The sequence below is a fragment of the Gnatocerus cornutus genome, chromosome 8, assembly GCF_029298725.1.
Source record: "Gnatocerus cornutus isolate USDA-ARS CGAHR chromosome 8, icGnaCorn1.1, whole genome shotgun sequence".
In the NCBI taxonomy this organism is placed as follows: Eukaryota; Metazoa; Arthropoda; class Insecta; order Coleoptera; family Tenebrionidae; genus Gnatocerus; species Gnatocerus cornutus.
Genome location: NC_142240.1, coordinates 9,898,320 through 9,913,343, shown reverse-complemented (window position 1 = coordinate 9,913,343; position 15,024 = coordinate 9,898,320). Strand labels below are relative to the sequence as shown.

The window sequence follows — 15,024 nt, the reverse complement described above, 5'->3', positions numbered from 1 at the left end:
CTACAGAATTAATTAACTACATAGATCTAGAACAAACAAAACTATCTTCGTAATTTCCCTCTCAGACTCAAACTAAAGTTAAATATCAATAAAGGAAAAGCCTCAAGCATTTTGGACCCAAGGAGAACAGAGACGAACTTGAAGGCTGATAATGCAAAAAATGTTAATTAAAATGGAAATGAAGCAAAGTGCAAAGATCTGAGAAAGCAATAAAACGTTTATTTATTATGAGAAAATTATTGTGATTTGTGCTTACAAATTAGACATTCCGCAGTTTCGATTGTATACAATGGATTTAATTAAAACGAAAATTGCGATATAAATAACAGAGATAATACACTCTCCTCTGAAAAAAACGAAAGAGCTCGTCGTTTCGTATCAAAATTCGGAAAAATTTATAATCTAATTACAACCATTAACGTGAAAAGATTCTGTTTGCTGGAACATTAAGGGAGCTTCCACTGAAATATTTTTCAGTTTACATAACTCGGCGGAATGGATTTTTCTGGGGCTGAATTTACCTACCGGTCTGAAACTAATTGCCAAAAAATCGCTAAAGATGGATGGAGTTGAAGCTCATTTCTCAGCTAGCGATTTTAATAATTCAAGGAAATGGTTGATAGATTCAATTTATCATCAAATTTCGCGGACTAAATAATAGGTTCACGTTTATTTACGCTTCAAAATCAAAATTAAATCATAAATTAAAGTTTAATTAGTCTCCACAAGGGCGTGATTTCGTAATTATTCTGTAAAGTTGCTAAATTGTGTTTTGCATCCGACGATATTTGCATGTCTGATTTATTTCGAGTGGTAACTGAAAAACTCATGATTATGTAATAATGGACTAATTTAGTTCGTTTCAACCAAAGTTTAATTAATTCGGTAATAAAATATTGGTTCGAGAAATTAAATACTTTTGTTGAGCACCGCGTAATTTATTAATTTAATTTATTAAGCAATAAATTTAATATTGCGCCACGATGATTTTTGACATTTGGTTCTCTTTGAGCCCGTGAAATAATTACTTTATGCGCCCTTAAATGCCGAAAAAATTGGTAAAACCTGCAAATTGGTCTCATCCCTCGTCTCCCTTTCGAATAATTTAGTAGCTTTGGAATCAAAGCTTTCCATTTCCGATAGACCGTGTTCTATTCAAAAAGCGTTTTGTCGGAAAAGATCCCGAGCTTTTTTTCAGTCCGTGTTTTATCAGACCTTCTGAAAATCTCATATAGAGCACATTAACTCCTCTCACGTTCTAAATTTAAAATCACGCCCCTGTAGTTTGATATTTCAAGACGAATCGATAATTTACTGTATTTAAAGGAGGCATGTGTCTACTCCTCCATAAGTAAATATAATTTCTTTGATCCTTTGAACGGTATTTTAGCAGTTTCGACAAAATCCCACCGAAGAAAAAATTCAATTGGGAGCCGTAGGTTTTTTAAAAGGATTCGAAGATTTTCGATGCGGAAGCTCTTTACCAGTGTGATAAAGGTAATCTGATATTTTCTCGCTCTTAAGGTTTCATGCAAAATAAAGGTGAAAACTCGAAAAAATCGAAACGGTTTTAAAGAGGGTTTATCGAGTTTCCATCGCTACTAATTCCCAAGAGGATTAAAGTGTTGGTATTTTTATGAGATCTTATTTTTCACGGCTCCGTTGAAACAGATAATCCGATTTCTGGCGAATAATTTCCCATGCCACTTCAACGCCGAGTTGAGAATTAACGTCGGTATTAATAATTCCTGTTCTTACCTTGTAGATGCCGATGAGGAGGACTATGCTTAAGAAGATCATGAAGAGCTGAGTGCCAATGATCGCCAGGTAGGCGATCTGAACACCTACAACAACAAAAAATCATAAAAAATTGCTTTGATTTATTTCCATTCGTTAACAAATACTAATTTCCATATCCAAATAAATTTCACATAAAATTTATCATGTTTGACCAGAGTTAAAACATTTCAATTCAATGAAATAAATATTTGTTTTAAAAATGGTGAATGCGCCTACACATTTGTATTTTACGCTTTATTAATATCATATTTTTAAACTGCTGAAAATATTTTAATTTTGGTTGTGGAAATAAAAATTATCAACGGAGTCGCAACTGCAAGCTCGATTAGACGTGAAATCGAAGTAAATCGATTTATCCCCTTAACTCCAGCAGTTTCCATAACGAATTAATCAATGAGTGAAAACCATTTCGTTTTAGCAAAAGCAAATATTTGCTTTAAAATGCTGGTTGCGCCAAGTTCGTAGTTATTGTAATACTTGACAAAGTAATATTTACACAACTATTGAGATAAATTTGAAGCACCACTATTATGAAAGCTCGTTTACAATTCCATTTTTGAATTCAATTTGAAATGAAAATGTAATCTACTTAAAGTAGAACTTGTGTCTAACAAATCCCTGCGATTTTTCTCTTGGTGATGTCTGAGCCCCATCAATTGCCAACGGTCCGGTCAATAATAATTTTGCACACATGTTCGTCCCAACCCTCCCGAGTAGAATAAACTGAGCCTGTAGCGATCTTCGATAAATATTTGGCCAGAAAGTCGTGATATATTAATCTCCGACGCGATTTCTCTCGACAAATTTGTCCTTTTTGTAGTGAAGTGGATTTTTATGATGTGGCCATCGATCGGTTGGTATTTCTACAGAAGGATTATGAGGTGTTTGATGAAAATTGTCGGCATAAAGTTTTCGTGTTGGTTGTTCAAATAAAAGAAAATTGGCTGAGTGCTCGTTTGAGATGTTGAAATGAAAATTCTAGACTTGGGGCAGTATCGATAGAGGCACAATAAAATACTTCTTAAGGAGGGATATAAATTCGAAACTCACCATAATATACATCTTCTAGACTGGAATACTTCTTGATGTTTACACTTATCCTCCAGCTGTATAAGAGGACCACGAGAATGGAAATGTTCTGCAATAAAAAGACAACTTTTATGAGTTGAGTCGGGGAAAAACTTGTGTTTACACTTTGAAAACTTCTATTTTTGCGTCCGAACGTCTGTTAATTACAGCTCCATTTCAATTACTCCTTTATTGAAACAGGCATTATTCCAATATTATTTAGTCGCCCTGTATTTACATCTAAAGTGGAAACCCTCACTTAGCACTTAGCTGTCCCTACCGATTATGTAAAAACAATTATCCAAAATCCCGAAGCTACAACTAATCCTCTTACCCTACAAGTGTTAGGTTTGTTGATGGTATGATAAATACTTACTAATGTGTATATAGCTGCTGTGACGGCGGCGTGACGCGGGCTCAATATTCTGCAGTAGCCCCTTCCCACGTAACTGTCATAAGGATACAGCAAAGCTGACTTCATGACTACCACATCGTCTGAAAAAAACTTTCAGTAATTTAATATCATGAATCTTACAGAACGCTTGTAATGAATATTTTAACACTAGTTCGGAATTCTTTAAACTTGTTCGAGTTTAGTTTGGGAATTTTTAATTGAAGTCCTTGGAAGTGGATCGATTGTTTCAACAAATTCGATGTTTACAAAACAGATTGGAAATTCAAAGGAAAGAATTAAGGATGGGCTCTTCTTTTGTTCGAGTTAATACGATTCGAGAGTTCTATTATTAATGAATGTCAACAGCGTTTTCAATTCAGAGATAATCTAACGATCGATGCGAAGGTTTGACCTTAAGGTAAAAGTACGTTTTATTGCTTCACTTAGATTGTATTGGAGTAATTTCATTTCTTTGGAGTATAAAGTTAATTGGAGTAGTTTGAGAGCGATGTTTGGGATGAAGTTGTCTTTTTAAACAGAAACTTTAATAAGAAATCCGTGGATTATAAAATTCTATCTACCACAACAGCAACAAATTAATTTTTTCAATCTAAACGATGTACGTTTATACAAATTACTCACACTATGAAAACTTTATTACAGTTTATTCAAATCTTGTTAATAGACTTTATTAAAAATTAATTTATCTGGTGCGAAGCTCAAAACATGGCTTTGCAGCACACTCTACAAGCCGGAGAAATTAATTTTTAATAAATTCTATTTCGGAAGTTTCCATAATTTAATAGCACAAATAAAATCGGTTTCTGCTTCTAAAATTTTGGGATTAGACAGACTTAATAAACGTGACAAAAGTCGTAAAGTGGTCGAATGTAATTTTTATATTCCTGCAATTCGACAAATTAAGGAAAAATTTTGCAATTTTTAGTTCACTATAAATTAAAAAAAATCTAAAAAAATTGTTACTGTCTGTGAAATTTTGAAATTTTGGGTTAATAAGCGTGTAAAAAGTAGTATTGTGTCCAAATTTCATTTTTTTGTTCCTGAAATTACCGGAAATCCGAGATTTAATTGATATAAAATATTGGAAATATTTACTTCGTCCTAAAATAAATAAAAAACAAAAAAATCTGTCCTGGTCCAAAATAGTGGATTTTGACAGAAATAATTAGCATTACAAATGTGGTAACACCTTCAAATTTTAATCATGTACACATTAGCAAAATTACGCAAAGCAATCTAGCATGAGAGAAATTTCTGCAAATTTCTAAAAATTCTGTTTCTACTTCTAAAAAAATTCATTAATAAACGTGTCAAAAGTCGGACTGTGTTTAAATTTTATTTTTGTGTTACTAAAATTAACAAAAATCACGAATTTGATTAGTATAGATATTGGAAATTTTTACTTTGTCCTAAAAAAAATAATTCTAAAACAAATGTTCCTGGTTCTAAAATTTTGTAATTTGGCACAAATACTCAACATTACAAAAGTACACCTTACATTACACCTTCAAATTTCAATCTTGTATACCTTAAATTAGTACAATTTATCTAAAATAAACTAAAATAAGGGAAAGTTTTGGTCCACCCTAAAAGAGATTTTTTTAAAACTGCTGTTTCTACTTCTAAAAATGTGGAAATTGAATTAATAAGCGTGTCAAAAATAGTAGGCCTAATTTCTTTTTTGTAGTCCTAAAATGAACAAAAATCCGAATATTGGAAATTTTTACTTCGTTCTCAAATAAAAAATTCCTAAAAAATTTGTTCCAGGTACTAAAATTTTTGAATTTGGCAGAATTAATTGAATTTAATAATTTTATTTCTTTGGAGAAGAATGTTTAGGACGAAAATGTTTTTGTAAAAACAAACTAAAATAATAAATTCGTGGATTAGAAAATTCTATCTACCAGAACAGCAACAGACTAATTTTTCAGTGTAAGAGATGTATATTTACAAAAATTCCTCTTTCTGTCATTCTCTATGAAAAATGTATTTTGGTTGTCCAAATCTTGTTAATAGAAATTATTAAAAATTAATTTATCTGGTGTCAACCCCAAACGTGGCTTTCCAGCACACTATACACGCCGCGCCGAGGCAATTAATTTTAAATAAATTCTATTTCTGAAGTTTCCATAAATTTAAAGCACGTTATTCATAGAAAATGAAACGAGAAATGCCATAGTATTTTAAACAGCATTCTTGGGAATTGTTTCCGATTGCTTCTTTAGATGCTACAGTCTTCGGATTTTTCGGATTCGAATTTTCTTTGAATTTCTATAGGATTATTGTGGATTTATGATATCTTGACCAAAAACGAGTTTACTCCAAATTTGATATTTTTCCTCAATTTATTCTGGCCACTTTGATGGCATCCAGACAAACTAAAACATAAATATCGCAGAAATTGACACCCAATAAATCCAACATTGCAATAAAAATGTAAATACAACCAATTCGATATGAAATATCGGTGGCTGTTAAGCTTTTTAGCCCGAATAAATCACAACAATAAGTTAAAAGCGCGAGACATCTGCCCATGTAAATATTTCCACAAAATTCTATTACACCTACATAATTACATCCCATATTTCAAGAAAGAGCAAATTTCGCAAAGTGCTCGCCCCGAAAATCAATTAAGCCTGGAAAGTTTTAAAAAGTTAGCGCTTTTAAGAACTCTTCTCACTTTAAACCGTGGACAAATAAATTCTTTTAAAGTGTCCTCCATTTACACGTGCCTAATCTCGACTCAAATACCCCACTTTCCATTTGTTTCCCCAAGAGATTACTGCTAACTTCGAACGTTTTTTTAGGTTCGCACCTGCTCTAAAAACAGTGTTAGTAAAATCATTATTACACACATGTCAATATTGATTGAATCTGGGCGGCCATAATTCGGTTAAACTGTCAGGTGCAATCGCTTGGCTGGGGGCTGCAAATGTTGTCTTTGGATGCGTTTAATCCATACAAACGGCGGAGAATCCATGCGGAAAATTGAAAATATTCTTTCCGGGTGGATCCGCGTCGACAGTAAAAATTTATGTGGAGAAGCAAGGGCGGGAGTTTATGTGGACTTATTTGATTTTATAACGGTGGTTATAATGCATCAATAAAGAATATGTTTCCATTAGTGGTTTATGGGCGGGTGACAAGCACAGAATGGAGTCGTTGTGGGCACAAAGTAGAGACTGGAGCAACTTTTCCAAACCAAACATTTAGATGAAAGAATAAAAATTTAAACACCACAAAGTCAGGAAGATAAATACTTTTTAGGGGAACGTTTAATAAACATGTAAAATCCAAGAACTGAGTAATGACCTGAGGGGATACCACATTTAAAAAGTCTTGTTTATGAAACCTATGCGACATAAATTCGCAAAGTGATTCCAGAAAATAGATTTTTTTTCTACAAAAGTACCTCTATAAACACACGTATTTTTATCTGTATATTTTGTAAATTGTGAGACGCTCGCTTTCCGGAGAATTCCATTTGAATATCGTTTTCATGTAAAGCTTATCTGTTTGTAAAACCCACAAATTTCCACCTTCGTTATTAATGTGCAGCGAACGATAAATTCGACACAAATAGAACTTGTTCTTGGTTCTAAAATTTTGGAAATTGGCAGAGTTAATAAGCGTGACAAACATAGTAATGTGTCCAAATGTCATTCTTGTACTAATTAAATTAGCGAAATTAAGCAAAGTATTATGAAATAAGAGAAATCTTCGGCTCTTCCTAAAAACCAAAATTTCAAAAAAATTTGTTTGTTCTTGTAAAATTTTGGAATTTAACAGAATTAATAAGCGTGTTAAAATTTTCGATTTTCCCGTTTTGAAAAAAAAAAGTTTCGGGTAAATTTGAACAACTTGTTGAGAACATTTTTAAGCTAAGCCTCGTAATAAAACAAAAATGTCAATAACTAGTCTAATGATAAAATAGAGCACTTCTGCTTCGAGTTGTAAAAATACGTATTTCGAATAATCTAGGAGTATGGGTATCAATTTAATAGGACTTGAATTTCAGTTTTAGTAATAGCTATGTACGCATGTACGAATTGCCAATTACCAATTAAGTACCAATTAAGCCCGGACTTCACAGCCATTTGTAATCAATTTTTGCGATTTAAAAATTACAGTGAAGTCCAAGCCTTAGTATTGCAAAGACAGTCGCTAATCAGAGTCGACATTAAAAAAAAGAGTTAACTAATCGCTTATTATTTTTAAAATTAATTATTCATTTTCGCAGACGAACTCGAACTTTCGTTAAACGAAAACGTGGAAACTTCAAATTGATTTTGGCGTTTGATCTAGGAACTGCTATACTTAAAAATCATTCTTGACGAATAATCGTGTAAAATCCATTCACAATATACAGGGCCCGGCGTATATGAACGTATGCAAATTTTCAAAATTTTATCTTTAAAATTAAAGACGATTTTGGGGGTGGACACAAGTGTTGCCGGACCCTGTATAAAAGTTACTAAGATTGACCAAAACAAAACATCCTTAACGTGACTGTTGGCGAAAGTGGTAACTAAATGGACAGTTGACATCTCTCGACTAGAATTTTAATTTGCGTGAGAAAAAAGAAAGAAGTTGATAATTTCTACATTGAGAGATATTAACTGGACCTTCAATAATCTGACATTAAGAACAAACTTCAAAGTAGAGTCCTATAGAGAATTCTATTTATGCAGATCACCAAGTATACCCTGTTTTACTAGAAATATAAGAAAATTTTATCTTAGTCTGTTTTTGCCTCCTCCATTAAATGGTTCTTCATTTTTTCATTCTAAGGCATTCTTCATTTTCTCATCTTGATTCTTATTCGATTTTTCCCCTATAACAATTTTCTTCATTCTATGGTGTTTTTCGTTTTGGCGTCTTTTTTTGTCTCATTTGTATTGAATTTTCCTTATTATCTCAATATTCTATTATTTTATCATTTTGCTCATTTTGATTTGTATCTCTCTTTTTATCCTACTTTTTAAAGGATTTGTTTCTTCTAATTGGATTTCTGTCCCATTTCTATTAAAATTCACATTTCTCCTCTTACGCCATTTTTACATTTTATCTGTTTTTCTATAGCATTATCCAGTTTGTGTCCGTCTACTTGGTTGATTTTCCTTGTCATAAATTCCTCTATTATTATGACATTCTTTATTTAGAATATTTTTGTATCTTCATCGTGTAAGCGGGACTAACCGCAATATCAATTTTTACAAAGTCATAGGGAAGCTCAAAAAACTGTTTTTTGGCAGTCTAAGTAATTTTTCTAAATGACTATTTGGTATCAAACCTTAGCTTCAAGTTAAATCTATTCAAAAATTCAAAAGATAATTTTCACTAGCAAGTTTCCCCCAAAAAAGACATCTCAGAAAAAGTAGTAACAAAATATTTTGAAATCGCGGATATTGCCGCTTAGACGACGTAATGTTTCTAGCGGTGTGATTATTCTTACTCAATTTGTATTCCAATTTTATTGAATTTGCTTCCATTGTCTGATATTTTTTGTTATGCTTATTTGGATTCTTTTATCTTGTTGTTTTATCAGAAGATTTGTTTCATCTTTCTATTCAGTTCTCCTACATTCTATGCCATTCTTCGTTTTGCCATTTTGCGTATTTTTATGTCTTCTGTTAATTCGTGACTTTCCAGGAGGTTTGTTTTTTCTTACTTTGTTCTTTTCTCATTTCTGAGACATTCTTTCTTTCATGATTTTGGGTATTTTAATTTTAACCTTTTCGGCTTTCTTCTGGATTTAACGGTGTGATTCTGATTACTCAATTTATGTCCCATTTCTGTTGAATTTTCTTCTGTTCCGTAATATTACAATTTTTATTTTAATTCTGTCTAATTTCTATTAAAATTTCCACCATTCTATCCCGTTTTTCGTTCTTTATTTAGCCATTTTACGCATTTTGACCCTTTTCTTATTGAACTTTTCTCTCTTTCTCCATTCTATGACATTCTTCATTTGCAATTTTGATTTTTTAAATTTTTTTCTTTTCTATGATCTCGTTACCACGAAGCTTCTCACTCAGTTTCTGTGGCGTTTCAATGCTTTTTTTTCCGTTTTATGACAATTTATTTTCGCATTCCTCCTCTGTTGCAAAGTTTTCTTAGTGTTATTTGTTGAATTCTTTTGCCATTTTTCCACTTTATCTGTTCTTTTATTAGATTAGTCAGTTTGTTTCCACTTGGTCGATTTCCAGCATTCTATGACGTTTATCAACATGTCCGATGATTTTCTACCCTTTTGCAATTTACCAGTTTTTATTTTAATCTCTTCATTTATTCCCTCGTTGTACACAGTCTATGCTCCATTTCTATTGAAACTCTCTCTTCTGCAGAAAGATGTTGAATTTTATAAGTCTCGATTACTAGTAGGTCAGTACATATTTTTATTGTTAAATCGAAATATCTGATTCTTCAATTCTAGGCTTCTAGTACAAAGCTTTTAGATTTTCCATATTTTCTTACAAGAATTCTTTCCCAAATCACGCCAAACTTCGCTTTCCTTCCCAGTTCTCAGATTCTGCTTTTTTCCGAAATCCAACCTTTCGAGAAGAATACAAAAAATACTTTTTCAGAGAGAAGATCGCAAAACACCGGTATATTGATTTCTCCCAAAAGCAGAAGAAATGAATGTATTCGTAATTTTGTAATTTTGTCAATTTTATGTAGTTATTGCTTTTCAAAACATTACAACATCTCTATTCGAATTTCTCAAACCCGTTAACATCCCAGCATTGTAAGAGTTATTGTGTAATATGAGAGTAGAAAAAACAACGTTTCATAGAATAGAGTCATCAATTCCATGCAGACACATGGAAATTGCGCCGATAATATAAATCTCGTTATTTACATTAAATGTCTGGAAACAGGACATAACTATAACAATTTCGGAGAGTAACAACACAGGAAAATTAAAATCAAGGTAATTTGTTGCAGGAAAAGCGAGCGAGGAAACTGCGCTAAAAGTAAGCGGAGGAAGTGAGAAATATGACTTTGGGATAAAGTGTAAATGACCGGCTTTGAGGGAACAGTAATCAAGTAATGGGGTTGTGACCGCAGGGGGCTCCTTTAATTTAGAATTCAATTTTACAGTTTTACCGGTAATGTTGGTACAAACAAGAGCTTTGTAAGAAAGAATCAAGTTTTTACACCTTGTAACATTAATCAATACTGTCAAGAGCTTATGTAGTTAAACCTGCAAACACAGTCCGCTGTAGAATCACCTTAAATTAATTGTGGCCGCTCTAATCTATTTGGGCATTATGTGGCTTTCCTCGACCATAACATGAATCATGTAAGCTTCTCCGTTTCTTCGATACATCCGGAATTATCCGGGATTTACTCCCGCATATGCCACACCAATTAACCGACCCATCCATTAAAGAAAAACGGACCGTAAATCACCGTTAGAATCAACTCAAATAATTTCCAGAAAAATTGTGAATTATTACCCGAAGTAAAAGTTTGCTTGTGTAAATCAGTTGCTTAATGGAGTCGAGACTTATTTACGGAAAGGAACAATGCAATAGAAATAAACAAAATAAATAATTCATGAAAGAAAAAAAGTGAGGAAAACAATGAATTCATTCTGTACGAGACCAAAACGTTGGGAAGATATATCTTGAGGAATCCTGAAAGTTGGCGAAAGTTGGCGAGTTCGTTCAAGAACGTGATGCAATAAGGAAAAGGATTAATTATGCAAATGGGAATTTTACAAGCACTTTGCTCATATCATAAGCGCTAATCTTCGCCATTGTCGGTTTATTAAGAGCTGTTTAAATTATATTGTCTATTGTGAGGCGAAGCTTTGGGACACTTTGATGGACAACCTGTAGAACGAGACTGAGAATAATTACCCCACTTCTCTGATATTCCAAGGAATTTTTAAGCAACATCATCCCGCATCGCGGCCATTCTCGTTAAAAAAACTATTTTCATCCCCCATTGCCCCGCATCTAAACCGAGCCAGATATGATTTATCCCGTCATAAACTTTCATACGTTTTTGAGCATGATAAAAAATAAATAATGAAAAGCTCGCTCGTCCCGTCACAACGCTCCAAGATAAGAAATTAATGAATACTTGAACCATCCATCAATTTGAGCGAATTAAAGAATTTAGAGCGCCTTTTTTTAAGTGATGTTCGTCCCGACCATTATTTAGATTACAAACCCCAGAAAATGCTCTTAACTAATAAAAGGACGAGAAAAATTTATCGGAACGTGTAATTGCGACCGACTCTGCCGGTTAATATTTCAGATTGAAAGTTCGTTTGATCTTCGGAAACTTCGAGATTGGATGGATGCGTTTAATATGAGAATGAAAACGCGAATGTTTGGATTTAAAAATGAAAAACGTACGTTTAATTTCGCCTCGAGCACTTAAATTTGAAAAATGTTCGTCATGTCAAAGAGTTCACTGTTGTTGGCTTGGTATTTCAGGATGACAATGAAAGTGAATCTTCAAAGAACAAGAGAATTTATAAATGTACACTGAAAAATGGGCTCAAACTTTGCATATTCATGAGTCCTTTAAAGAATCTCATGCGTAGAACTATGGATTTAATTAAAAAGGAGATTAGCCGTTGTTATCAAGTTTGAGTTCAATATCAAGATGATCTTTAATCTTAGCTCGATAATTGGGTTCTAGGCGATTAAAATTCCTTTTGTGAATATTTGCATACATTTCGGTGTCCTGTATTAATTAAAAATTGCTAACGAACATCGAGAATTACGTTTTGTGTCTGTAATCCAATTCGTTAGTCTTTGTAATAATTACAGATCCTTTCTTTACAAATGGTGTTTTTGAAGCTACGTTTAATTAATCGGACTCATTATTGTTTCACATAAACAAAAGCTCTCAAATTTGTGAAAAGATTAAAGAAAGCTTTCAACAATAGAAATTCTGCGACCGGAATAATAAATGAATAAAATTACGGTTTTTAATTTAACACGAAAAATAATTTGCAGCAATACCTGAACATCCTGAATTGGCGCGTCCACCATAAATTTTTAAAAAATTAATTTAAACAAAAACGTGCTTTAAGAATTCAGAGGTCACACTGTCTGGACCGTCTTTCCATTAATGTTTTAAATAATTTATTTAATTTCATTTAATTGGAACGCAAATTTTAAATGCATATCCCAGTTTCGATTCTATTCATTTTTAATGTCTCGTCCATATCATGCAACTCTCAATAATTCATATTTCTCGAATTCCTGGAACATATCAACACTGTCAAAGAAATTATTGATTTTATCATAAAATCCGCAAAACATAAAAGTCTACGGCTTTCACAGCTCGATGTGACACAAATGTTCCACAAATAACACAAAATATATCTTTAATAAAAGGAATGTGCGCTGTATTTTTCTTTGCATCACATCCTTTTTTAATTAACGATTAAAATCAGCTGAAAGCTCGTCAAAAGTTCAGAGTCACATTTCATCAGTTTTTAATGAAACGTGTTGTGGAACAGATTGAAGTGCAACGAATTAGTTTCGTTGCTTTGCTTAATTAAGGTGGGAGATGATTAGGTTGTTCCGTTCTGTTTTGGTAATTAGACGATTATTAATTTAGCGAGTAAAGGTGCCAATCTGAGAATGTAAACGCTTGAGTTTAAGTAAGAGACTGAGACTTTTGCCGGAGTAAAATCGGATTAAGCAAAAAAAAATTGATGAAAGATTGATGTCAAAGCGAGTATTAAGTTTAATTGGAGTTTTTAAGAGTCAAAGGAAAATCCTTGTGGCTTTTCGTTGTGATTAGGAAATAAAACGGAATATTTTCCAGACACGTGAAATCATTATTGATTTGTTAACAATGTCTGTCAACTCTATTATCGCCACCCACTTTCCTTTGATGTCAAAACGCAAAAAACCATTAATTCCGATTTGCATGCACAGAAATACCTCCACATCCTCTTCGATTATAAACCCATTCAACGTTTCCCAGTGACTTTTATCCTCGTCCATCACACGTCACGCATTTCTCTCAAACTTGACTCGAACTTAAATCGACAATAAAATGTTTAAACACACGTACGTATTGTGCTTAAAGTTATAATTAATTCAAAGTGTGAATAACCAGACCGCTAAGACCTAGTTTTCCTTCCGTAAATGGCTTCAACAACAAAACAGGGATCGTAGACGTTACACGGTTAGACGTTCCTCCGCAATCGCATTTATCGCATCCATAAACATTTCGCTCTGCTAGTCTGGAAATTTTAATCAGAATCACACACTCTATCACCTTACTTTTACGACCTTGGTATGAAAAAGACTGCCAAAGCTCGAAATTAAGACGAGGAAATTGTTTTTTCAGTGGAGGCGGCAAAACACCATTTCTCTTCGATTGAGTGGGCTCGGTGTAAAAAGACTTGTCTCTTATCAAATTCGTGATAAATATCTCACAACTCACGTCTTTTATTTCGAACTGATTTCTCACAGATCGTAAATTGTTCGAGATAAAAGAAAGTTGTTCGAGGAGAGAAAAATCCGAGATAATTGGAACAATCGCCGATTTCGGACCTTTGGGGTTTTGAATCATGGACGTGCTTGTCGTACATTTTTAATAACATGACAGATTTTCTTAAGAGTTATTTCCAGTAAAGCTTCACTTATCAGATTGGCAATAACTTTCCCAACAGGTTGGTTTGGCTATTGATCCTCCTCTTTAAGTATGTCCGATTATCCCTGTTCCCTTGAATAGACAAAATCCATAAAATGTAAATGTTTCAATTATCAATTCTTTGACCTTAATATAACACGAAATCGATAGTCATTTTCTACATACAGCCCCCGATCCACTCAACCACTTTGTTTCTAAATGGAACCTCAAGACGTGGAAACAATGCGCATTTCAAGCAGATGTTCGTAATGCAATAATTCTGACCATAATTAATGCAGCTTCCCTGTACTATCTCATTTCATCTCCAACAATCGATGTGTTTAAAACCTTTTAGATCTGCGACAACAATAGAGCTTTTGATGTGTATAAAAGAACAATAAATGTCACCCCGACATTGATGGAGATGGTAACTGAGTCGATCCCTTTAAATGGCGAGAAGTTGATAGCACAAGCATATTTTTTGAGTCTGCGACATTTCCAGTGTCTTTATCCCCTAGAAAGTTGGAATAACATTGTTAGAGATTCCATAAAGAATCGGATTCTCCGGAGTGTCCTCCATTCGAGCATAATGAACGTAATCTTGTCTGATAAAACGTGAATGGAGGTACTAACTTTGAAAAATCCACGCCCAAACTTTGCTTCAAATTAGTTAAATCAATTACAAAGAAAACTCCAAGTTTGCCAATTTTGAGATGTCTCTCCAAGTTCCAGAAATGCTCGACTTCGCATCAAAACTATTTAATAAACCAATGCGTATCAGCAGGCTTATTAATACAAGAAGCTTTCAGGAGTTGTGATGGGTCCGAATTTCCCATGCATATTCTATTTTTCGATAAACTGGCACAGTTTCCATTAATTCGGACACGGAATTACTTTTTAAATCGATAGCCCGCATACACATCACATAATAATTATTACAACTTATCATGAGCTGTATTCAGCACCTAATATTTCTCATCGAGTTAGCAACTGTTGCGGTTTTTCCTGTCGGAACTCTTTGGAAGTTAGACTGGTAATTTTTTAAGTAAGTTGTGTCATAAATGTTTCATCTTTGTTTGGAAACACGAGAGTTCGTGACAGCCAATTTTAGCTCAAAGTAATTA

The 15,024-nt window shown here is 33.3% G+C and overlaps 1 protein-coding gene across 3 annotated transcripts in view; it reads right to left on the bottom strand.

Moving 5' to 3' along the window:
- Nucleotides 1-15,024, bottom strand: part of LOC148169628 (uncharacterized) — a 30,103-nt gene that overhangs the window by 8,719 nt on the left and 6,360 nt on the right. For 2 of the 3 annotated variants that reach the window (XM_088043272.1, XM_088043274.1), the window contains exons 2-4: nt 3,245-3,363; nt 2,851-2,938; nt 1,759-1,844 (exon numbers count right to left, since the gene is read on the bottom strand). In XM_088043272.1, the coding sequence (XP_087899398.1) occupies nt 1,759-1,844; nt 2,851-2,938; nt 3,245-3,349 (279 nt within the window). In that variant the 5' untranslated portion in view covers nt 3,350-3,363. Of the gene's footprint in view, nt 1-1,758; nt 1,845-2,850; nt 2,939-3,244; nt 3,374-15,024 lie in introns of all 3 variants that reach the window. The other variant, XM_088043273.1, reaches the window with a different exon arrangement.